The sequence below is a fragment of the Terrapene carolina genome, unplaced genomic scaffold (genome assembly GCF_002925995.2).
Source record: "Terrapene carolina triunguis isolate 2854851 unplaced genomic scaffold, T_m_triunguis-2.0 Scaffold34021, whole genome shotgun sequence".
Lineage (NCBI taxonomy): Eukaryota > Metazoa > Chordata > Testudines > Emydidae > Terrapene > Terrapene triunguis.
In genome coordinates, this window is record NW_020698372.1 from 2,865,464 (window position 1) to 2,892,370 (window position 26,907).

General features: G+C 41.9%; 1 protein-coding gene across 1 annotated transcript in view; it reads right to left on the bottom strand.

Moving 5' to 3' along the window:
• The window catches only part of LOC113405028 (serine/threonine-protein kinase ULK4-like), a 412,206-nt gene extending 386,124 nt beyond the window's left edge, over positions 1 to 26,082 (bottom strand). The window contains exons 1-7 of the mRNA XM_026646055.1: positions 26,010 to 26,082; positions 21,146 to 21,347; positions 19,514 to 19,613; positions 11,071 to 11,210; positions 8,512 to 8,674; positions 1,336 to 1,437; positions 480 to 563 (exon numbers count right to left, since the gene is read on the bottom strand). Coding sequence (XP_026501840.1) covers positions 480 to 563; positions 1,336 to 1,437; positions 8,512 to 8,674; positions 11,071 to 11,210; positions 19,514 to 19,613; positions 21,146 to 21,283 — 727 coding nt within the window. The 5' untranslated portion in view covers positions 21,284 to 21,347; positions 26,010 to 26,082. The remainder of the gene's footprint in view (positions 1 to 479; positions 564 to 1,335; positions 1,438 to 8,511; positions 8,675 to 11,070; positions 11,211 to 19,513; positions 19,614 to 21,145; positions 21,348 to 26,009) is intronic.
• Positions 26,083 to 26,907: the final 825 nt, after the last annotated feature.

A 26,907-nucleotide genomic window follows, 5' to 3' on the forward strand; every position in this document is an offset into this window, starting at 1 on the left:
AGTGCTCCCTCCTCTGGGCAGGAGGGGAGCCACACCGACTCACTACAGTGTGAAAAACAAGTATCAGAAATTTTAACCTAAAAGAATTAATCTTCATTAAATTAGAGCCATCTGAAAATAGTGGCTTAATATGTAATAATAGTAATGGCTTAATATGAAATGTAGCAACATATTTCCCTCTAGAAAATTGCTTTTATTCTTAATATTTAACTTTATATGAAGTATCCATTTGCCCAGTCGGCAATAATCCAAAAGAACAGAACAGTTAAACTCCAAAAGGAGACTAGTTCTAATATTCAGTATTAGGGATAGAAATTTCTTATAATTCTGCTAATAAAAGTTTAATTTAATGAGAAAATACACTTCTGTAATAAAGAATTTTAAGCAGAATATTCTTTGCAAACCAAAATATTAATTATCAACATAAGAAACATAACAAACAAAACTGACTACTACATTCTAAGCATTACAAACCTTACCTTTAGGTTTAGGTGGCAAAGGATTTTCATATAAAATCTGTTCAATTAATTCAGAAAAGCTTTCAGAGAAGAATGGAGGTCTTCCTATAAGTATAAGTAGATTCACTTAATTCTATTGAACTTGATTAAACTGCAAAATAATTGTTACTAAATAATCTCATTCAAGAAGCAAGTATTGTCAATCTGAACTCAATTTAACAAATGAATGTCAGTTTAAATACAAATACCCTTGGTGGTGAGAGCCAGTGAGCAATGAGGAATGCAGAACAAAACATGGGCAGGACAGCCATTAAGAATGCCCCTTCATGTCTTGTGTCCCAAAATGGGTCTCCGTGGTAGCCCCAGATGCCAGCAGAGTGGATAATGAGGACAGCAAGACCCACATCTATGTTAATCCAATAGGCTAGCATACTGTGTATGTTGCCACAGGAAGACTGGGCTACAGCCCTGCAACCTAGTTTGAAGGAGATTTCACCTTCCCAGATGCTCCCCCTTCCTGCTCCCCTTCCCCTTACTCTTCACTAAGCCAAAGTAGTGCAATTTTAAAGGTAAAATTCACTTTAGCTGTTTAAAAGAACAAATTAATGCATTTGGTAAATTGTTTTAATGCTTAAGAGCATAAAACCCTTAAATGACAGAATGGGAGCTCAAACCTTTATTATAATTTAGCAAATTATAATTCTGAGCACTAGAGGCAGTTAAAACCATATATTATAATTATACTATAACTCAGATCTTAGTGACATTATCTCAGTTGATTATTTTACAAGGTTCCTAAATAATTGGAAGTCTTCATAGTGTACCAAAAACTCATTTTTCCAAATTATCACAAATGTCAGATAGATAGAAACACAACCTGAAAACATTTCGTAAAGCAAACAGCCCAATGACCACAGATCACTAGCTATGGAGAAGTCAGCTCCTTTTATTGCTTCTGGAGAGGTGTATACAGGTGATCCTACAAAATAAAACATATATAAGGCAACTTGGACTATCCATTCAGCATTTATACAATTCAGAATTTTAAAAAACGCCACCGTGTCAATCCTCCCACCTTACCTCTGGTGTATGCATTATCTCCATTTAAAGATAAATGCTGAACCACAGTTTCCCTAAGTACTTGCTCAGTGGCACAGAGAATGTCAATGTCAGATTTGGGATAGAAACTCAGGAATTTGAATTATAGTCCTGTGATCACAACCTTACCTCTCATCAGACAACTATCCTCACTTCATTCTGATATACCTTTTCAGTGGGATTGTGGAAACTATTTTGTTATTTATATTTCTATTTCACTTCCCCTACACATAACCTGAGAAGAACATCTACTGTTTTGTGCTGAAATTTTCTAATGTACCTAGAGAAAGGTCCAAGTCAAAGATGACGCCCAGATTAGGGGATGGAGTGGACAGAATTGTGGTATTGTCCACAGTGATTGAGAAAGGAAGTAGGGGAGGGCTTGAGCTAATGACTAAATATCTATGAGAAGATGTCTGAGACAGAGGTTAAGATTTTAGTTTGGACAGATGGAGACAAGAATGAAGAAGAGAGGCAGATCTGTGAGTCATCAGCATGGCCACTGGTAATTGAATTTGTGTTTACAGATGAGATTACCAGAGATCAAGTTTAGAGGGAGAAGAGAAAGGGACAAGGCATGAGCCCTGTGGAGCCTGCATAGAAAACTGGCAGGGGAATGAGGCTAATCCCCTAAAGGGCACTCTGAAGAAGCAGTAAGAGAGGTTGGAGGAGAACCAGAAGAGAACTGAGTCATGGAAGCCAAGGCAGGTCAAAATTTCAAGAAGAGAACATGGGTGATGGAGTCAAAGGTAGCTGACAGGTCAATGAGGACAGAGTGCAGATTCTGAGCTTTAGCTAGGAAGACGTCACTAGAGACTTTGGCGAGAGTGGTTTCAGTGGACTGCAAGGAGCAGAAGCTTGATGGGAGAGGGTTTAGGATGGAACTGAAGGAGAGGAACTCGGGACAACAATTGCAGGCATTATGGTCAATGAGCTAAGACAAACGGGGGAAGGGAGATGGGGCAGTAGTTGTCTGGGTTAAAGAGAAGAGTAAGGAAGGAGATGAGAGAGAAGGCAGACCAGAAGATGGGATGGGGTCACTGAGCCAAGAGGTCAGGTTAGAGAACAGACAAGAAGCTTCTGCATCTGTGATGGGGAGAAGGAGGAGAGAGTTGTGGGAGGGATGGGAAGGTCACATTGTATTTTGTCAATTTTCTCTTGGAAGAAGTCAGCAAGAGCCTGTGGAGAGAGAGAAGTGGAGGCAGAAGGAGGGGATGATGATATATATAAATAGACCATTTATAGTGGTTTGCCTTTGCGGTTTTTCCACCTCCCCTTGAAGCATCCGATACTGAATGCTGTCATGGACAGGATACCAGACTATATGGACCACTGGTCTGATTCAGTATAGCTACTCCTATATTAAACTAGTATTAAAGTAGGATGGAAATAGGGCTACACTCTGCCATACTGGACTCCCACTCTTTCAAACAATGCCACTTTTCATTAAGATGACCATCACCCACAGTAGCTTCAAATATGCCAACTGTATTTAAAAGCTCTGTGAAGCACATTTGCACAAAGTGTATTCAAAAAGGGCTTCCTCTCTTCTGAGCTCAGTTTGCTGTACACAGACACAAAATAGATGTAGTTTACTTTTAAATATAATACATTTACTTAAACTCAATATTAGTAACAACAGTTTACAGGAATGGAGCATTTCAGTGTTTGGGAAATTGGGAACACAGCCATGAAAGACAAAATTGCAGTGTCAGTTTTCACAGACTGTACAAGAGAAGAGGAAGGAGAAGAATGCAGTGACTTTCTGTTGGAATGATTTTTTCTTAGTACTGTGTTTTGTAAAATACATATCGACCCCTTTTGAGTAGAAGCCACAGAACTGAAGATTCATAGAAATGTTTATCCCTATTTAAAAAGGAGAGTACCATTTTATGCAATTTAGTTAGATATGTACACCATGCAACTGAGGGTGAGATGAGTCCCAAACAGAAAAAATGCTGTCAAATTATTCATAGTATTTATTCACATAATGTCTGTTCCCAAACCCTTGCACAGGTGAAACTCCTGTTGAAGCCAATAAATAGGATATTGGTTACAAATTTAAGCCAATTTCTATGTATTTTTACTTAAATGAAAAATACTGGCAATAACAAAATACACAAATCCAATTATAAGCCAAATGGTTTATCAGAATAATCTTCTTTATTTTCCTACAATCCCCTTTCTTTAAGTGGGCTGGAGTGCTGCTAAAATAGTGAAGCAGACATCCTCTCCTGTTACATATAATCTTGCAGTCCTTGTGTCGTACTGGCAGAGAATGACTATAGAGCTACCTAGATCTTCAGGACATTTCAGATTAAATCACTTTTATTTACTGATGCCAAATCCCATTTTTGCTCAATACTACACCTACTTAAATACTTTTTATAATATGCCTGAATATAAATCATGAATAATGTTTCATATACAAAAGATATAACATACCTGTCTGCCAATTAACCTCAACATAGGAGGAATAAAAATAGAAAGTTTATTATCCATCAGTATTATACCATAGTCACTAAGGGTTACACAAAGTCAACAAATTTTTCAGTAAGTTCCATCCTCCTTTCAAGAGCACATATTGGTTTCTTTTATCCTTAGGTTTTGGTTTGTAAGAGGGGATAGGTTGTTAACCACACACACACACACACACACACACACACACACACACACTTGCAGTCATTCTGATAAAGATATCTCAAAGAGGTTGTTGTTTCTTCCTGAATACAGTAGCTTCATCATCATTCTTATTTCTTGCAATACGGAGCTTCATTAAGAAAGAGTGAAATTTACATGAGCAGGAGACAAAGCTTATTGTCAATAGTTCACTTATTCCTAATAAGTATTGTGGTTGTGGCAGATCAACATTGTGAAGAGAGGGAAGCGGTCTCTGAAATAGTCCAATCCCATAGCATAGAGCAGGGGTTCTCAAACTGGGGGTTGGGACCCCTTAGGGTTCATGAGGTTATTACATGGGGGGTCGTGAGCTGTCAACCTCCACCCCAAACCCCGCTTGCCTCCAGCATTTATATTGGTGTTAAATATATTAAAAAGTGTGTTTAATTTATGGGTGGGGGGGGTTCGGACTCAGAGGTTTGCTGTGTGAAAGGGGTCGCCAGTAAAAAAAGGTTTGAGACCCACTGGCATAGAGGGTTTTGAAGATTAAGTACCGAACTTTAAATTTGTTCTCATACTTGGTGGCATCTCAATTACTGCACTTATAATGCATTTGTATGAACCAGACTTTTTGAGTGAAAAGGCTGCTGCTGCATTCTGGAACAGCAGAAGTTTCTTTAATGACCAGAGTTGATTCCTAAGTACAAGGCACTGCAATAGTCAAGCCTATTGTAAAAAGATATGTTTCACAGTAGCCAGGTCAGCATCCAGTGGGAGGATGGAAAGTCTCCTGGCCAGTAACAGATGGAAGAATATACTTCAAGCCACTGTTAATAAATGGATACCCAATAGCAGTTTGAAGTCCATATTGAGGGCACTAGCAGCCCAAGTTGTTTTTTTAACTGAGATTCCTAGTAGCTTCATATACATGTTAAACAAAAGGGCGACTGAATTAACCCTGTCATACCCCATAGGCGAGGCCCTTTGATTATATAACTAACTATCCCAAATTAACTTCCAAGTTCTCTGAGATGTAAATGGAGCACACATACTCTAAATCAACTCCACCTCCTACTAGTGGTAGGATCGAATGTGATACCATAGATCATAGGGTGTTGCTACTGAAGGCACCTGACAGACTTTAAAAGTATCAGCATAGACATGCTGCCTCAACCTTGGCTAGGAGGACAGCACAGTCCCAGTCCACCAAAGCCTTTTCTTCACTGAACTCTGGGAAGCCCAGTATGCAAGATCTCTCTGCTGTCCAACTGAGCGAGACATATCTTCACTTCATTCTAAGTATGGAAAACATGGAACGATGAAATATGCAAAAGAATCCTGAGGGACGTTACCAAGATTCTGTCAACTGGAGTTCAGTGAGTTAGAGAAGTACTTAACATAATTTTTAGGGCTGTTGACTAATCGCAGTTAACTCATGCGATTAACTCAAAAAAATTAATCATGATTAATTGCAGCTTTAATTGCACTTTTAAACAATAGAATATCAATTGGAATTGATTACATATATTCGCACTGTAAAAAAATAGTATTTTTCAATTCCCCCATTACAAGTACTGTAGTGCAATCTCTATCATGAAAGTTGAACTTACAAAGGTAGAATTATGAACAAAAATAACTGCATTCAAAAACAAAACAATGTAAAACTTTAGAGCCTAAAAGTCCGCTCAGTCCTATTTCTTGTTCAGCCAATCGCTCAGACAAACAAGCGTGTTCACATTTGTGGGAGATAATGCTGCCCGTTTCTTGTTTACAATGTCACCTGAATGTGAGAACAGGCATCCTCATGGCACTGTTGTAGCTGGCATCGCAAGATATTTACGTGCCAGATGTGCTAAAGATTCGTATGTCCCTTCATGCTTCAACCACCATTCCAGTGCAAACATTTCTAATAAATAATATAAAGTGAGCACTGTACACTTTGTATTCTGTGTTGTAATTGAAATCAATATATTTGAAAATGTAGAAAACATCAAAAATATTTAAATAAATGGTATTCTATTATTAACATGATTAATCGTGCTATTAATCGCGCCTAATTGCTTGACAGCCCTAATAATTTTATATCATGATCAGATGGGTTAGAATTGATTTTCTGTCCTCCCATTTAAACAGATTTGATATCTCCTTAGCCACATCACGTAGGCAAATATACCACACAATGATGTTTGGTCCTCTCTAGAAGATTTTAATTTAAAGAAAAAACAAAAACAAAACAAATCTGCTGAAGGGACTATTTTTATGTTCTACTGATTGTGGAGTGCAAAGTTTAATCTCTTAAGGATAAAGATCTTCTGTTTATTAGGCACATTTGTGTCTATAATTAGCTTAATGCTACTTATTTCAGTACTTCTCGGAAGCTGTACAGTATTGGCAACCTCATAACATCTTCCCTTGCTTTACCATAGTTCCAACCGTCATTTCCACATACACTGGCTTTCACCATATTGCTGGAGCTCAACAGGCTCTAAATAAAGGATCGCATTTTGCTGTGTTAGCTGTCATCTAAAATGGATTTATTTATATTTCTATATATGGTGCTCCATATACTAGGTACCCCCATATGAAAGTTCAAATGGTTACTCTAAATGTTCACAAAATCATACGGTTTGCACTTAATCGAGGAAATGAGAAATGTATAAATAGCCAACTCTATTTTAGTTTTAGTTTTCCCATTCGTCTGTATCAAATACAGAAGCACAACCTAAAATAAATAATAAACCAACCAACCCAAATTTAATAAAAGAGAGTTAATATTTCTAGTTAATTAAGCCCTTTGCTCCATTTAAAGTCTGTTATCCATCTGATCATTTTGTTTTAAAAATGACTCCTGAAAATTGGTTTATTCTTTTAAATAAAAAAAAAAAAAATTGAAACAGCAGCACACCAGCCATTGAAATTACTGAAAACTCACCAATGCCAGTGGGAAATGACAGAGCTGTATGTTTGTACAGTAAAAGTTGCATTTCAAAGATGTGATGTTACATCTACAACACTCATTGTAAAAACCAACCACTCTCACTTGTACAGCCACACTGTAAGTTTATATAATTACAGTAATATTAATTCAGCTTCACTGTTCCTATACTTGAATACCTTGATCTGGGCTTCAATTCAAGGATACCTTGAAGACTATTCAGAACAGGCACACTAAAATAATAATACAGTCTTTATTACTTCTTATCACAGATGTATGTTATGCTGTATGTTTGCTAAACTTGGTTTTGTATTGTTATGAAGGTTGGAAACATGACTATGTGTATGTAAAAATCTGTTTCTTCTCTATGTACCTGTCACACACTCAAAGTGCTGGCTAGCAATCTTCCCTGTACTTAAGGATACCAATGATGGTCTGTGCTACCAAAATCTTGCTTACATGAGACTAAGGATAGGTCCACACTGGAGCTAAAAGCTGTAAATTCCAGCTTGAGGACACATACCTGCACTAGCTTTGATTGAGTAAACATGCTAAAAATCGAAGTGTAGCCACAGCAGCGCAAATGTGGGAGGGACTAATTATCCCCAGCATGAACCTATGGTCTCAGACAGGATTGGACTCTGAGCAGCTTGCCGCTCCTGCCACTGTGGCTACACTTCTATTTTTAGTGCATTAGCTCAACCAGAGCTAGCATGGGCATGTCCCCTCAAGCTAGAATGGGAGCTGCGGGAAGCGGTGGCCTGACTCGCGCCACTTTCCCGCAGCTCCCATTGGCCGGGAACAGTGAACCGCGGACACTGGGAGCTGGGAGCAGCTGTACCTGCGGATGCTCAGGTAAAGAAAGTGTCCCATAGCCCGCCAGGGGCTTACCCTGAACAAGCCGCAAACCAAAGTTTGGGAACCCCTGCCTTAAGCTAACGGTAGCATTAATTACAATGGGGGAGAAGAGGTAAAATAGTCACCTGAAGCAATAGCTGTATGTACAGATAACTTAGTAACAACTTAGTTAACAATTGCCTTTCACAATTAAATTTTATGTGCTCTGATTTTCGTAACAGGTAGTGTAGCTTGTTTTGTGGTTTGTATCATATGCAAATTCCCATAATGCTTCCCATTACATTGTCAGACACTGTCAAAACATTTTATTTTGTTTAGTTCTAAAAAAACCTCTACATTAGTAATAGAAAAATCAAGCATTCTTAATTCCTGCATCCACAAAAAGAATAGTTACAAAAGACCACAATTTTAAGTTTATGGCAGAGAAAATAAGACCCCGTCCTCTCAACAGGATTTAAAATCAAAACATTTTTAAAACATTTCATTATGCCTCACTAAGTTTAGTTAATTTTGACTGGATAAAATATATACTATATGCTGTACCTTTGAGTCTATTTTTCAAGTTTCTTTGTGGAGTGCTTTCACAGCCATCACCATCTCCTTCCTCTGATCCAATTAAAGCAAAAAATTCTTCCAAATTTTCACCCTCTGCTTTAGCCAGGCAAAAATTATTGAACTTCAGTGTGCCAGGCCCTTCCAGAAGTATCTACAGAGGTAAACAAAAGTGAAGTTGTTTCTCTTACATATAAAGGACTGTTTCAAAAAGCTGAATTTTCCAGTCCAACCTATCTAAGATTGCAGTTTTGATCAAGTCTCATTACCATTAAAAGTATTTATATGGCCCTGTAGTGCGGCAGCTGCCCCACTCCTGTAGAAAAGGGGTTAAAAACAGCCCTGGAGAGAGGGCTGTGGCTGTGAAAAAGGCTAGGCTAGATTGGGGAAGGAGCCACAGCTGGGGCCACACCCCAATCAGGCCACAGCTCACCCTATAAAAGGGCTGTGAGCCAGGAGCTCAAAGAAGAGACTCTCTCTAGCTTCTGAGAGAGAAGGACTGGGCTGCCTGGGAGCTGAGAAAGGTACCTGAGGTGGAGCAGTGCTGGGGAAGGGCAGAGGGAGCTGAGGAGCTCCAGCCTGGTAAAACCCCAGTCTGCAGGCCCTGCTAAAAGGCCAAAAAGGGTACTGGGGCTGCAGAGGGGCAGCCCAGACATAGGCAAAGGCAGCAGGTCCAACCCCCCCTTGCCGATGATGAGTGGTTTACAGACTGCAGTCTGCCCCAGTGAGCGGGGGCTAGTCGGTGACTGGCAGTAGCCACTGAGGCAAGGTGGGGATAGAGGTTCCCCTGGGTGGGAAGACCCAGATTGTGGGTTACTGCTGGGGCAGAACCCTGATGTAAAGGGCACTGGGGTCCAGGAGGGACACGGGGCCAGCGGCAGGCGAGACACTGGCCTACAGAGGGCGCTCTGGGCTGGAAGAGCTAATTCCTGAGATGACCAGCAGGAGGCGCCACGCCGGTGAGTCTCACCCCATCACAGGCTTTAGTGATCCAGTAAATAGCTGAATGCCTCCCACAAGGGGCGGGGCGGGGGACTACAATGACCTTTTTTCATAGCCATCAAAAGGTGGCTTTTTTATTTTAGACAGATCTAGGCAGAGGGCTTTTTGCTTTTGTTTTAAATGAGCCTGTGACAATGAAGATGATATCGTGGGAAAGCATGGAAAAAGAGGTTTTGCACTTGCTCTGCATGCAGCAAGTTAGCAATCATTCTTAGTTCCAAAATCTTGTTCCAGTTCCTGTGAAGGTTCCATCTCCTGAAGTCATTAGTCTCCTCTACTGGTCAACAGCTATGTTGTTTTAGTGGAACATAGCTGTCATGGGAGGTTGTGGTTACACAGAAAGAGGCAATATCACAATAGCCAGGACCAGTTCTATGCAGGACTCTGAAATTAAGGATGGCTACTTTGAATTGGACTACGTGTTCAAAGGAGTAATTACCACATACATTACTCTACAGCAAAGATAAAAAGTGATGCATCTTTCAACATGTGTGCATATTAAAGTTTGTTAAATATTTTAAACGCTAGTCTAACATTTAATTTCCAAAATATGGAAGCTAGAGTTGACTAAAAGGATTATCCACATAGCAACCAGATTCTGAGAAACATTTTACCTATTCATCAACCTGGCTTAACAGTAAATTAGTAACTTTAAAGGAAATACAAGCTTTCCAATTCTGTTGTATTCTATTCATGTCTCAATGTCCTGCCATCAGATACACAAATGTGCAGCACTATATTTCTTATGAAGTCATCTACTGACTTTGCGCATACATCCACAGTAGCTAATTTTTACAAGAAACTTGGCAATGCAGAAAATGTGATCACAGAGTAGAGAGTCCGATCGAGAGCAGAGTCAATATATTAAGGAAAAATAAAAATGTTTATTGTGGTCATACTTTGATTCACTATGCACATTTTAGGAAAAACATGTGAGTTTTACTAGACTAAACTCAAAAACTAGGGAAAGATGGGCAGTCCTGTTTTAGGAAACAATTACAATAAGTTGATCATTCATTTATGCAACGTTTGGTATCAACTTCCCATGGAGTTCTCAAAGCAGACAACCAACTTTAGTCTCCAATTGCTATTTACACAATAATTTATGTACTATAGGCAGAATTAATTTTGACTAAGTCATTTTTAAAATATTGTGTGTCATGAAGGATTACCAAGAAACTAAGAAATATGTGGTTTCCTAGTGTAGACAGGGTATGACAGAATGATTCAAAGCTAAAAACAATGGGACTCCTAAATGAATAATGAAAATCTTTTATTGACTCATCTTTTTATGCTGCAGCATGGAAGCAGATACTATACTCTCAGACACTCATTCTCAGCTGCAGAGTGGTACAGCAGGGAGAGAAAATAAACTAATTAGACTGTAAGGTATTCAGGACATACACTTGTCTCTTACTATGTTCATGCACAACACACAACACCTGGCCTCCAACCTTGAGTAGCACCTCTGGACATTAGCATAATGCAAATAATAATTTCTGAAATTGTAATGATATCTTTGACATAATATAAGATGTTACTCGTTACCTTTCCAGGTGTGAGTTCACAGAAGAGAATTCCAAGGTCATGAATGTGATGTAATCCAGTAACCAAATCAATACCAAATTCTCTCACCACATCTTCAGGTAGATGTTCATCTTGCGCAATAACCATTTCTAGTGAACCACCTGAAATGTATTCACACAGAATCCCTTATGACAGTTGTATATCAAGAAAAGGCCAGACCAATAGCCTACTGTGATATTACAGCCTCTTAAAAGAAAAAAAGTTAAAAGGAAAATACAAAACAATTGAAAAAAAATAAATGTTTGCCTATCTTCAATTGCTTTGTGACTCTCCAACAGCCACAAGTTTCAAAATGTATATAAAATAACCTGTTACTCGTCAGCACTAAAGGACTACTTCACCCAGTTGGTTTTGGCCTCTGGAAAAACTGAGGCATGGAAACGTTATTCTCATATACTCACTGTACATCCTCTATACCTAATCACTGAAACATGGGCAAATTTTGAAAATAAGACCCATGTCATCTAATTTGTCCATATGGATCACTAAAACTGAAAAGAGTTCACCACTAACATCAATAATGACCACTTCTGTCAAAGAGTTCCTATTTTATGAAGAAGGCAGAGAGTGGGAAATTGATCAATTCTCTACTGAATTTATTTACATATTTTAGTACTCAAACGAAATTATAACCCTGCATACATCTATGTAGCATGATTTATATCAGACTTCACCTTTTATACAATAATCTTCGTCTTTCTCTAGATCAACATTACCGAAAAGTGACAGACTAAACAAATCCATTTGTTCATGAAAATTAAACGGAATTGTTTGGTTATACCATACCATTAACTTATTATGGTAATGACCATAAAAGAAGGTTAACATTATACTGGGTTTTTTTTGTTTTTGGGAGGGGGCGGGGGGGGTAATTAGAATGTTACAAGAAAACTCTTCTTCAGAAATCAAGATGACTTTTAACTGTTTATATTCTACCTATGGCCATATTTTTATTAACTCTTTATTAAAATAAAAATAATTCTATTCTATAACATCTCCTCTAAGACTTCAGAAGTAGAATGTCTTCCTGTGAATTCTTCCAAAACTAGAGGGATATTAGCTTTATATACAATTTTTAGTATAACTGTCTAGAGAACAATAACTTCAAAAAGTTATATTGTAAAATCAGTAAGAAATAGTTACTTATTAATAACTGGTTCTTCAAGATGTGATGCAGAAATGTATTCCACTTAAGTATGGGCATGCACACACCTAAGTGGAATACACAGCTGCATCTATTCTAAGAAGAATTAATGTTAATGTATCTACAGCTTTGGAACAACTCTTGCAGCAGTGTGCCAGATGAAATGGGGCTCAAGACCTGAGCACTTTCAAAGTGCTAATGTACTCTGGTCTATCTCCAGAGGCAAGGGATCCCTTGTAAAGAATTTGAAGAGAATCAAAATCAGAGAAATGAAATTAGTGGATTCAGTTGTTCTTTTCTTTTACATCCCCCACTCCACAATTCCTTAAGTGAACTTTAATACCATGAAAGAAGTTGGATTAGAAGCATTGAAGAATGAAATCATCTATCCACCGAATAGATACAGTACAGGTAGCAGTAGTGCAAGCTTACTATACTGCCCTGCCAATGTGCACCAAACCTATCCAGAAAAAAAACAACAACAAAAACATTTCTTGACATGAGAGAGTACTTTACCAAAGGTGTCAATTAGCATTAGGTGTGACAGCGGTCAGTAAGGCTCTATTGTTTGCCAGAGATTTGAAGAATTTTTTTTCATCAACTGCATTGCAATAGGCAAATTTTGCTGCTTTTATTAGACTAGTTCTGACTTCCAATTAGAAGTCAGTACATGAGAGGTCTGAAGCAATGGGTACATTTAAGGTTCCAGTGCTGCAAAGACATGTGTATGTGCTTAACTTTACACACAGCAAGGAGTCCCACTGGCTTCAATGGGACCACTCACATGCATTAAGTTAAAACACTGAGCAAATGTTTACAGGATTGGAGCCTAATTTACTTTCTACTATTAATTTTATGCTTTCAAAACTACATACATATAAACCATACACAAAAAGTTATGTTAAAAGCACAATAAGACTGCAGTCAAGCACTTAAAAGTTTGGAATGGCTAGAATTAACCTTATTTCAGCCCCCTTCTGCATATACAGGTACATTATGATTAAGGTTACTTTTTAGTCATGGGTATTTTTAGTAAAAGTCGTGGACAGGTCATGAGCAGTAAACAAAAATTCACAGCCCATGACTTTTACTATTTACCCGTAACTTGAGCCGGGGCCCCCGGGTGCTCGGGGAGGGGGATGGGAGGGGCCGCGGTCTGGAGGCACCGTGGGTGCTGGAGGCATGGCCCACGACTCCTGCTGGTGCAGGGGATGGTGGGGGAAGGAGGGGAGTTGGCAGGACTGGTAATATCCCTACCCAGCTCAGCGTGTCTCTGCAGCTCCTAGGGGGAGGGAAGGCCAGGGGGATCCACGCGCTGCCCCCGCCGAGCTCCGGTTCCGTAGCTCCCATTGGCCGAGAACCGCAGCCAATGAGAGCTGCGGAGGCAGTGCCTGCATGTAAGCACAGCATGCAGAGCCCCCTCAGCCTAGGGCAGGAGTTGCAGTGTCATGCTGGCTGCTTCCAGGGAGCCCCCCCGAGAGGTGAAAGTGGGCCAGTGCAGCATACCGGTAAGAAGTGGCCGCTGGTATGGGCCTGTAAGCAGCTGACGGGGGGGGGGGGGGGGAACAAAAAGGGCACCTGCTCTGGGGCCCCAGCGATTTGAATGGGCCTGACGCTCCCGGCAGCTGTTGCTGCTACTGCAGCATCAGCTGGAGCCCCAGGCCCTTTAAATGGCCACCGGAGTCCTGGGCAGCGCGGAAGGGCTGGCTGAGGGAAGCTGACCCCTGAGCCCCGCCCCTTCCGCACGAGGCCTCACCCATTCCAGGAGCCCGGAGCCAGGCCCCCGTATTGGTAAGTCTTATGTTACTTTCACCTCTGGTCTCCCCCCGCCCTCAGGTAAGCGCCACCCTGCATCCTCGCTTTCCCCTGCCCCAACCCTGAACTCCCTCCCACACCCAAACTGCTGCTGGCCCAGGGACTGCCTTAATTATGATACAGTCTTTAATTACATGATCACATGCTATTTTTTCCCCACAGGACCCCAGTTCAGCCCGCAGGACACATGCGGCCCAATTAACACACAGCTGCAGCCCAGCTCAGCTGTGTACTAAAGGTCATGGGTGTGTCTGGGGTCGCAGATTCCCAGCTGCCTGGGGGGAGGGGTCTGGGGTGCCCTGCTGCCTACCGTGGGGGCAGGCTCCTGGCCAGCCCTGTGGGGTCGGGGGGTCCCCACTGGCACTGCACAGTCCAGGGCAGCCGGCCCACCCTGCAGGTTCCAGGGCAGCGGGGAATTGGGGCGGGCCCCGCGTGGCAGGGGTCCTGGGCAGCCGCCTGTCCCCGCAAGCTCCAGGGCAGCCGTGTGGCAGGGGACTGAATCAGGCAGCCAGCCCGGCCCTGTGGCAGGGGTCCTGAGGTCCAGGCAGCTGGCCGACCGCTGGGGGCAGCGGCCCGTGTGGCAGGAGTCCGGGGTCCATGGTCGAGATCCGGGCTGCCACTGCCCTGACACTTGGTCCCTGTGGCTCAGGTTATGCATTGTGGGCCGCATATGCGGTCCATAATGTGTAATATGTTGAGAATCACTGAGTTATACAAACCTCATATTGGGCCTGAAAGAGATAAAGGACAATACTGAGCCCACATAGCCCCACCCTTCCAAATACAGGCGCCAGCTTCCAATTTTCCCCCAGGAGTGCTCAACCACCACTCAGCCCCAGGCCCTGTCCTCACTCCACCCCTTCCCCCAACCCTGCCTCTTCCTGCCCCAGGCCTGGCCCCCACTCCACCCCTTCCCCCAAGGGTACGCCCCTTCCCACCCAGTCCCACTCCCTCCCCCAAGCACGCTTGTACCCACTCCTCCACCTCCCTCCCTTACCTCCCTCCCAGCACCTCCTGCGCATCATGGAACACCTGATCTGCGGTGGGCAGGAGGCGCTGGCAGGGAGGGAGAGGAGTTGATCAGCGGGGCCACCCGCGGGTGGGGAGCTTGGCTGCCGGTGGGTGCTAATTTTTTTCTGTCAGTGCTCCAGCCCTGGAACACCCACAGAGTCGGAGCCTATGTCTCCAGACCTGCAGAGCATGCTCCAACTGGAAAAGAAGTTTAAACGAAAGCTCCCCAGTTCAGTCAAGGAGAGGAAAACAGACCTACGCTACCGGATCCTGGACAAGGGTGCTGAAGAAGTCTCCCTGTGAGACCAATTAGGGACCAATAAGGGGAGGACCAATAAGGGGAGAAGATACTTTCAAATCTGTGGAGGAAGGTTTTTTGTCTGTCTCCCCCAGAGTCAACAAGGAACCAGGGCAGGGAAAATACATCTCCCTAAGTCATATCTAAGCTGAGCATCTAATATTGCAGAAATAGTAAGTAATAGCAAAGAAATGCGTTAGGTTATCTTTTGTTTTAGCTTGTGAATTTTCCCTGTGGTAAGAGGGAGGTTTATCCCTGTTTTTGTAACTTTAAAGTTTTGCCTAGGGGGAAATCCTCTATGTTTTTGAATCTTTTATTATTCTGTAAAGTACTTACCATCCTGATTTTACAGAGGTGATTCTTTTACCTTTTCTTTAATTAAAATTCTTCTTTTAAGAACCCAATTGATTTTTCATTGTTCTTAAGATTCAAGGGTTTGGGTCTGTGTTCACCTGTACCAATTGGTGAGGATAATATTCTCAAGTCTTCCCCAGGAAAGGGGGTGCAGGGCTTGGGGGAATATTTTGGGGGAATAGTACTCCAAGTGGTCCTTTCCCTGTGAAATAAAATTATTCTACTTAACTGCCAGGGGGCAAAATTTGTCACGTACACATGGGAGAAAGTAGAAGGGAAACATGCAGCGTCAGCTATGAATAGTCTTAACTCAGGAAGTTCCTTCGAGAGGAAATGTAGCCAAATTCCAACCTTGCAGACAATGGAACTTTCTGTGCCTGCGTCCTGTAGATAACTACCTGCTTGGTTTGCAAAATAACGCAAGGCGGAGGGGGCAAGTAGATGAACAATAAGGAGTCATAAGAGGGGCAGATACATGTAGCTTGCTAATTATGTATGGTAATGATAGCAAATTTTGGCCAATCGTAGAGCGATAGATTATCATAGTCAACTGCATATAATACTTTGGTGTAAGTGTTTTCAGGGTTCTTGCTGACTTATGAGCTCGAACCCAATTGCAATTGAAATAAACAGATCGCCCCTCCCGGGGCTCCTTGCTTGACTAGCTGTGTCCATCTCTCCTTATTCCTCAGCTGGAACGGACAGAAATTTCTACAACACCTGATTCTTTGTCTAAATCACTTGGTGGTGGCAGCATACTGTTCAAGGCAAGGTGGAATTTGTGCCTTGGGAAAGTTTTTAACCTAAGCTGGCAAAAATAAGCTTAGGGGGTCTTTCATGTGGATCCCCACATCTGTACCCCAGAGTTCAGAGTGGGGAAGGAACCTTAACAACCCACTAGACCACCTGGCCTTCCGAAGGCTCTGTTACAGTCCTCTTCAGCCCTGGGCTGGAACATGGCTCCATGAGGACAGATTCTTCAGAGAATTTAGCTGCTAAAATAGAAAAAGTCTCTACCAAGCATGTGCAAATTACCATTTTTCAAAAGCTTTTAACTTGATCAAATTTGGGAGGATTTTTACCGGGGCAGCAAGAGGCATATCCTTGATACAAAGGTCACCCCCCACCAAATTTCAAGGCCTTGCTGTAAAGCATGGGGGCATTAGACCTTTTCAAATAAAAGGTTGCCAAAATAATAAATAATAATAATGTATTTTCCACTAGCCTCATCCTTGGAAACAACAAACATTTTGGCTGAAATTTTCCCAAAAAATTCAACATGAGGCAGACATACACCATGGGAAATTTCAGCCCAAACAGTTATATGTTGGCAAAATTACTAAAAACTGAAAACAAGATCTGAACTGTCAGACAACTTTAATAAAAGGTGGTGCTACTAGCACCATCTACAATACACATCCTTCTAAGCAAACATTTTACTACAGTTTAAAAAAATTCTTGCAGTATCAGGGCACCTTTCTAGTATGTTATAGTGTTTTTAAAAAGATTTACTTCTGTACTTTTATGACAGAAAATATTTAACATAAGAGAAACCTATTTTAGATCAACGTTGAACCCACTGAAGTATCCGGATGTTGATCAATAGTAGCCAATATCTGCTCAACCATTGCCTCCAGATGATAAAAGGAAGAGTATGAGAACTATCTCCGCATCATTTCCCAGATTCCTGAACCTTATAGTGATTTCCTTTATAAATTCGTTTTGTGCTGTTTTAATAATTGATACATTCCTTCAAAACAACTCAGTAACCCCAGAAACTCATTAAATGACAGTACCAAATCCTTAAGCTCCTGTTTTAAAGTTTTGTTTTTAACCACTTTATCTATTTTAGAAGACTGCATATAAAATAGTCCAACTCAATAGGGCCAAAAATGCAGAGAAAAATATTGGGAGGGGCAGCACAACAAAATTTATACTGGATCTGATCAAGAAAAAAAAAAATACAGGTCTGTCGCATCTTAGGCGCATTTAACATGTGCGGTTTCAGCTTTATGCGGTCGGCAAAAACAAAAACAAAAAAGAGAAAAATAAATTTAAATACTGTTTCTGTAGTGTGGGCGATTCCGCCCGCCATTACACTCAATGTAATTTTGACTATACGCGATTTTCACTTTAGGCGCTGACTGTGGAACGTAACCCCAGCGTAAGATGAGACAGACCTGTACTCAATCATGTTGTTACAAGAGATATGTTGGATATTCAAAATGGAATCAATTTTCCACACTTCAAAAGCAATTTTCAAACCTGAACAAATTTAATGAAGGACCTAAGGCTTGTTCTACTTAAAAATATGGTAACTAAGATTTTTTAGAAAAATCATGATTATGTTAAGCCTTAGTAGAAACTGTACGATTGCTAGGTAAGAAATGATTAATACTCTCTATATTTAACAAAAGGCTGCCTGTTCAAGGGTGAACATATTTGCCAACAAATTAGACTAGAAAAATATGCCAAAGTTTTCAAACTTAGGTGTATAAAGTTAGTCACCCCACTCCATAATCATACACTTGATTAAAAGTGGCCTGGTTTTGTCAGAGGTGTTGAGAATCTGCAGCCCCCATTTTCAGTGGCATTTGAAGCTTTATAGCACTTCAGGAACAGAAAGTTTCTTTTATTTAGGTCCTTACTAGGAAGCCAACTTTAAGCATCCAAATTTCAAAGTTTGACCTCAGAATCTTGCCCACTTATTTCTCTCAAACATGGAAATAATGCTATCCTAGAGTTCAAACCATACAAGTCATAACAACTGGATAAAGCCCTTCCATAAACCTTTTTTTGATAACATGGAGATAGCCTAGTACAGACCAGACCAAAGAATCACCCAGTTCACAAAGTACAGAGCAGTCCTTGGGTTCACTCAGCTCCCAAATTAGTGTCTTAACATAAAAGAAAGGATGTTTCAAGTCAACTGGAAGAGACGGCTTAATTCATCTAAAACTATCCAGCAGACTCCCCTTTAGATTCAGAAAAAGGAAAATGAAGCAATATCTTCCATCTGGTCAAATTTATGTTTTAGGTTTATTGGCATATTTTCTATTCTTTTAATTCTGCATAAAATATTTAGAAAAGTACCAAAAAGCAGATAGAAATCTAACCTTTCCTTGAACAACTTTTATCTATTCATCCCCTTCAAGAATTCATAAGGCTGCTCTGCAAGTTGCAGCAGTAGCATCACCTGCCAAGCTATTTAAATCCAATTATATTATTTCATATCAATTAACTCTTGAAACACACATTGAAGTGGAAGAGAATACGACTGGAGAATCTTGCCTATATGCTCGGGATTCTACTGATCGCCATATTTGGGGTCGGGAAGGAATTTTCCTCCAGGGTAGATTGGCAGAGGCCCTGGAGGTTTTTCGCCTTCCTCCGCAGCATAGGGCAGGGGTCGCAAGCTGGAGGATTCTCTGCGACTCGAAGTCTTTAAATCGCAATCTGGAGACTTCAACAGCTGAGTTAAGGGAAAGTGGGTGGGTCAGCTTATGTGGCCTGCATCATGCGGGAGATCAGACTAGATGACCATAATGGTCCCTTCTGACCTTAAAGTCTATGAGTCTATGGAGGCATTTTTCTAGGAATCCAGTTTTAAATTATTTCTATATGCTAACTTTCTACTAAAGTTTCTGATCTTTCATTTATGTTTTTAAATAGATTGTCAGGAAAAAGTTAAAATTTACATTTTGGATAAACTTTTTTCTGTTATAAATTTATGATGTGAAATTCCCATTTCATATATATTTTACTTAGTTAGCATCTCTTACCTGTGCATAATTCCACTACAAGCCAGAGATGGTTGCTTGTTTCATACCATTCATGAAATGTTACTATGTTCTTGTGTCTAATGTCATGTGTAAGACGAACCTGTAACAGAATATTTGTATATTTTATTTGGAGAGCTGCATTCAGATATTAGCGTTTCAGGGGGGAAAAATGCAATACAAAGTAATTCTAGATTCCTTTCTCCCTATATTGCTAGCTTTTCAAATGCCACCAAATTTTTAAGAGGTCACATTCCTACTCAAATCATACAATCAGAAATATAGAGGGAAGATACCTTTCGGCACAGGCCTCCCCCAGCTTCCCTGTGTTCAGAAGTACAGTCAATTTTCCTCAAACCAGTTCAACTGGTTAACAAAAAACAACAGTTTAAGAAAGAAGGCCAGGGTCAGCATAGCTATCTAGTGACAGAAGAAAACACTCCTATGTTGTAGATCAGAGTTCAGGGTCAAAGTTACGTCCCTAGTTTCTGTGCCAGTGAGAGATGGAAGTGTGAAAGAAGCGGGTACAGTGAGTCCTGGAGAAGGAAAGAGTTTTCTATCATTCTTGAGTAATCCTCTCTGGCCAACCAAATATCACTGAGAGGTGCCCAGGAGCTACATTTATGTTGAAAGATGGGTTAACTCCAATAAAATGCGTTTCACAGCTTTGAAGGAGAGGAGGGGAAATGGCAGAAATTTCTCCATTCCCCCCCTTAAAAAAAAAGAAGGAAGAAAGCCTAAATGTGCAACGTCTAGTGTAGTTTGTGGTAGAAGAATTGCTGGATATGCTCAATACAAAAAGTAACAAAATATTCTGAGCATCTTTAACCAAGGATATAGCTTCCTAGTCACTCAGTAAGTGCTGATTATTGCAACAATAAGAGAAAGTACTTAAGAAAAATGTACATATGGGAGAGGAGGAGGCTGGTATTTCAATTGACTTGTATTTTCCCAGTGAATACTGCAGTAACAAAGTAAAACCAATCACTACATTTATGACAGCTTCTATGACCAGCACGAAGTTAACCTCTTATGAGCAGATGTGTTTACATCTGTGCTAAAAAAGGACTGAAATTAAGGCAGGGGCTTTAGGAGGAATCCATGACTTCACATCTACAAAGAAAACCCATTTAAGATAAGGGAATTTGTAAGCTAAAAGCTTAAAACATTGCTATAAATTGGACACGCATAGAAGGTAGGTCAGGTAATGTCTTTTATTGGACCAACTTCTACTGGTGGAATGTACATGCTTTTGAGCTCCACTAGGGTGACCAGACAGCAAGTGTGAAAAAATCGTGACGGGGGTAATAGATGCCTACATAAGACAAAGCCCCAAATATCAGGATTGTCCCTATAAAATCAGGACATCTGGTCACCCTAAGCTCCACAGACCTGAAGAAGAGCTCTGTCTAGCTTGAAAGCTTCTACCTTCCACAAACAGACATTGGTCCAATAATGGATATTATCTCACTTGCTTTGACCAACAAGGCTACAATAAGAGTGCAAACAACTATAAATTGTGATAAATTAATTGTATGTGAAGTAGTACCTGGTATTCTTTGTGTCTGTATTTGTGCTACTGGAAAATTTGTATCTACATTTCCCTACAGAAATAGTAATAAACATTATTCTTACCCAGTTGGTTATTTCAGCTCTTTTGCATTTATCAGTGCAAAGAATAGCAACAAAATTAATAGTGCCTTTTCTTCTTCCTTTATAAACAACTGTCTTGCTTCCTCTTCCAATCTCTTCATATAAAATAAAGTTCTCCATGTTTAAGATGCTTTACATCCAACAAATTAAGAAATGGCTTGTTTTCATCACTAACAAACACCACCTTGAAAGAAAGAAATTCAAAAATTTCTTAAATGTAAATATGTAATCATTATTTTCTTAATTCTTAAGATATGGCGTTTAATACAAAAAGGTATCATTCATGTGATTAGCAATTATGACTGACCTTACAGAAAGATTATAAACAAGACCTCCCACAACAAAGTCTAATCAACATTTTACACATAGGATAATATAAGAGTCACAATATTAAACTCCAAACTGCAAATTCAAAACAAAAAAAGCCCTGTCGTATAAGTACTCTATGGCCATGACATTACTAGGGAATTTTTGTACTACTACTACCAGTTCATCTACCTTGGCACTAGCCCTAATGGAGACAGGGACCCCAGCAGCTTCCAATGTTTTTACCACATCAGTTAAACCTGCTAAGAACCAGTGGTAGCACTTATGAGTGGGAATTTCTTGAAATTCCCTAGTGTAGACAAAGATAATGGGAAGTTACATTTACTAACTGAACTGGTTTTGTGTTTTGAGACTCAAGGCAATTCCACATAAACTAACTTCTATTTTTCTCCATCAGTTCTATCATTTTCTGACTTAGAAATCTAGATAATACAGTATTATCACTTTCAAAGAAAAATTTACCATTTATTAATAATCCTAAATGTAGTCCCATTTGTACATCAGAAAGAATGTAAGTGGTTCACCAGGTTTAGTAAGAAGCAAAGCAGACTTTTTTAACGTGTATTTATTTTCTGTATCTAAGCACCTATAAGTAATAGGAGCCATTCTTTCTTGGTCTGAGTGAGCCTTTACTTTGAATTTCAAACAGAACTGGTAGTGAAATATAACAACTATAACGAAAATACTGATTTGTAATTCTGCTTCTCTGAAAACAGCTTTCTAAGAAGATTCTCATTCCCTGGCCTTAGATTTCCACTATCTGAGACAATGAAAGTATCAGCTCTACAACGGGGATTTATTTTGTTTCTTAAAAGAGTAAAATACTGCTTTAAAAAAATCCCAAGAGACTATCCTCTGTAGGAAATGTAAACCATAAATGGGGGGGCGGGGGAGAGAGAACACCCACACTTAGGCCAACTTCAAGTAAGGGACATCTCAAAATAAAATAAAAACTTTTGTGATGGGAGATTTTGGCCTCCTCTACTTGGGAAACAAACTCTGGAGAATCGATTCCAAAATGGGATTCCCTCCTGGACGCAGAATGTAAGCAGCAATATTCTGTGCATGCATAGAGAGAAGAAATGTACAGAGCGAGCTGCTTTGCAGTTGTCAGAAGGGGGATTGCTTTAGGACAGGCAGTGGTGACAGCCTTGTCTCTCATCAACTGAACTTTGATGTCTTCCTGTTTCAGGCCAGCTATGTAATGATAAAAAATATGCACTCAGACACGATTTAGACGGTCCTCCTGGTAATTACTATAAAAGAAAGTTAGGTGGATTTTTCAAGTGCTTTAGTCTACCCAAAAGACCACCTGACTTCAAGGTCCTGGGAAAGTAGCTGCAAGCGTGAGAACAGTGGAAGGATGATAGGCTTATTAAAGTTATTACCCTTAGGACAAATCTTGGATGAGTAAAACTTTAAATAATGTGGCGGAGTCATTAGGGCCTAAAATACACTCACTCTACAAGCTGAAATTCCTGCCACCAGGAAAAAAAAGAATCCATGTAAGAATCTTAAGCTCACAGGAATTTAGTATTTCAAAAGGAGCTTTCATCAGATCACATTAATATCCTACAATATAGGGGGTGAGATATTTGCAAGAATCAGACTTCGCATGAAAGTGCAATCAAACAGACCTACAGGTATGTATCAGAGGCACCGGCTCTCACCTCATATTACTTACATCAAAGGAGGCTACACAGTTTTCCCATTCCAGATCTGCAGCCTCATGCATAAGATTCTTAAGCTCCTGGAGTTTCTGTTGGGGAACACAACTGACCAGGATGTAGGACTTTTCCCCCAAAGGTCTAACTGACCCTTGCCATGAAGTCACAGTGGTTCACAGCTTTAAAGGTTGTAGCCACAAAGTAACAAAGAAGAATCCCAGTTCTGCAGCTCATGATTTTGCCCCCATTCCCATCCCAGTACTATAAATGTGGTGGGTCTTCTCTCTAGCAAGAAGCTCTCATGAGCAGGGTGTGAGACATAGCCAGCAGCATCTTCAGGGAAAATATTTTTTCCTCAACCATCTGAGAGAATGAAGCAGTTGTGTGGTATCTGCCACATCTTAACCAGATGGTCCAAAATAAGGTGCAAGGATACAACAATACTATTGGTGAGAGGTTCCTGGCACAGGTAACTCTCTTAAGGCCTTTGTAGATTATTGGGCCAGCTGAAGATCAGTTTTTCTTCAACAGCTTCTGCAGAAAAACTGGCCAAAATTAGAATCCTCGCCTGTGGAATCAATACTAGTATTCCTCAGTAATAGAGGTGTATTTGGCAAGAGATACATGTTCTGGCTCATCTGAATCCAAAGAGCAGCAATAGCTGCATCATAGCCTCTAACACAGATGGGGAGGGGCATTGTCAGGGCCAGAAATTCTTGCTTCAACAGTGCCAACTCTGGGGCACATGCATTGGCCTTGACACAAGAGGCCACATCAAGCAGACAAACAAACTGCCCATATAGAATTAAAGGAATGTCTGAAGAATGGCACTGTAGGATTTGTGGTACCCTTTCAGCTTGGCATCAAAATTATCTCTGTTAAAGCAGCAAAGAAAACCGGAAGAAAAGCATGCAGAAACGCCCAAAATAACAGATTTAGAACCATAACAGATCTGATTGGAAGATAGGATTAGGACACTAAGATACCTAATGAAATCAGCTTGCATCCAGAAGAGCTGGATTCGCAGCCATCCTGACTCTGCTCCTGTGGGGAGCTTCTTCTCTCGCAACAGTTAAACATGATCTAAGTGGAACATCTGGAGGGCAGGAGTCATACCCCACATGGGCAGCACATGCTGGTCAGAAAAAGTCTGGCTCATAGAAAAATGTTGAAAATCCCTGGTGTAGACTTTCTGAGGCCCCCTCAACATGCTATAAAAACTCCACAGCCCACCTGTGCCACAACAACTGTTTTTCTGCATATAAAAGCAGGGGCCAATGTTAGGGGGTAGCAAACAGGGCAGTTGCCTGGGGCCCCACACTACAGAGAGCCCCCTCAAAGCTACATTGCTCAGGCTTCAGCTTCAACCCCAAGTGACAAGGTTCAGGGCCCTGGGCTTCAGACCCATGCAGTGGGACATCAGCTTTCTCTCCTGGGCCCCAGTGAGTCTAATGCTGGCCCTATTTGGCAGACCCCCTGAAGCCTGCTCGCAGCCCCCCAGGGGATCCAACCCCCTAGCTGAGAACCACTGGTCTACAAAGTGGTTTACCAGGTAGGGGAGTTTCCCCAGTCTCATGCTGGTGAGCTGAGATCCAGGAGCGAGGTTCCATAGGGACTGTTAGGGAAAACTGAAACTAGTTTTTTTTTTTTTTTTTAAAGTCTCCAATATATGCAACTAACAGCTGTTCCAATTCTTCACCAGATTCATTGGCTTGCGTATTGCATCCCCACCTTTCCCCTGTTCGCGCGTTCACATGTAAACGGTTGGTGGCGAGGATAATCAGCCAGGACCCTAACACTGACCAGGGTCTTTGGGTGCCACCATATCCTACGTATTCAATAGTAACTGATCCCAGACTATTATTTAAACCGCTCATCAATCCCACCATTTAATTTATTTGCTCCGAGCCCTCACCCTCTTAAGCCTGACTCGACCATTCACGGATGGGCGGCCAAGCCAAGAGCTCCCCACAGGCTGCTGGAGGGCCCCGGGGCTGGCAGTGGCAGCCCTACCACTCAGGGCATTTCACCCCCTCTTGAGCCCATGCAGCCGCGCTGCCAGGAACAAGTGCCGTAACAAGGGCGAGGCAAATGAGGCACTTGCCTCGGGCGTGCAAAGCTGAGGGGCACAGAAAAAGACAAATTAAGTTTTTTAATTCTTATTATTTTATGAAAAATTATAATCACATAATATGCACATTGTGTCATGACAAATGTGTCATGTAAATGGAAAATAAATAGAATACACCCTACAGTAATTATAAAGCATTGGTTCTCAAACTGGGGGTTGCAACCCCTCAGGGGGTCATGACCCCATTATGTGGGGGGTAGCGAGCCCCAACCCATGTGGAGCTGCGGGGCTACGAGCCCCAACCCAGGCACGCGGCTGTGAGCCCCAACCCCGGGCTGTGAACCCTGACCCCAACCCCTGCGCCAGGCTGCAAGCCCCGACCCCAGTTCATGATGCACTATGCTGCACACCTTAGTTGTATTAGTTGATTTTGTACATGGATCTTATGATTAAAATAAATAAACGTTCTATTATTTTTATTTTTTTTTTTTTTTTTTTTTTTTTTTTTTACAAAGTAACGACTATGAAATTATATGGAGGGGGGAGGGCGCAAAAATAGCTAGTTACGGCTCTGCCAGGAACTATCCTGCTCGGGTCCCCTATGCCGGGCTCGCCGCCCACCGCGGAGACCCTCGGGCGAGGAGGGGGAGTCAGACCGACCCCTGCTGCCTCCAGCGGTGCGCGCCCCCTTCTCTGCAGGGACCCGCGCCCAGCGGGCCGCGGCCCGGCTCCGAAGCGCGCCGGGAGAGGGCAGAAGCGGGACAGCACGTGCCGGGGGTACCTGACGCCGGGGAAAGGGAACCCGCCCGAGGCCGCCGCCGCGGGGAAGTAACGAGACGCTGCTGCGCTGCTGCCATCAACCGAAATCCTCGAGCCCCGCCCCCACCCAGGGGCCGCTCCACTGCGGCTGGCCGGGGGAGCCGCCCCGGAGGCGCGTGCCCGGGGCTCCGGAACGACAGACGCTACCCCCAGGAAACGCACCGCGGCCAGGACCGGCCCCGGCCCAGGGGAGAGGACGGGTCCGGCAGCGGGAGACCCCGAGCCGCTTGCAGAGTACCCGGCGGCACCCCTCCACCTCCTGTGGTCTGAGCCAGCCCCGCCCCCGTATCTAAGATATAGCGTCGGACGCCGGAAACAGAACGGAGCAAGGATTGGCCACACAAATGCGTACGTATAAAGAGGCGGGGCTTCCAAGCGCGCTTGGCCCTGCTGAGCGGTTCCGGCTGATGGTTCCTTGGGCATGGGCAACGGTCTGCTGCGCGCCAGCTGTTTTCTTCCCAGCGCCCCTGGTCCTGCCTGCTCCTGCCCTTGTCCCCCCCCCCCCGCTGCTGCTAGGGCACCCACGGGCTTGTGTGCTGGCCTGGGGTGCTGAGAGCCATTGGACTAAACGAGGAGTCCTTGTGGCACCTTAGAGACTAACAAATTTATTTGGGCATAAGCTTTCGTGGGCTACAACCCACTTCATCAGATGCATGGAGTGAAAAATACAGGAGCAGGTATAAATACATGAAAGGATGGGGGTTGCTTTACCAAGTGTGAGGTCAGTCTAACAAAATAAATCAATTAACAGCAGGATACCAAGGGAGGAAAAATAACTTTTGAAGTGGTAAGAGAGTGGCCCATTACAGACAGTTCACAAGAAGGTGTGAGTAACAGTAGGGAGAAATTAGTATTGGGGA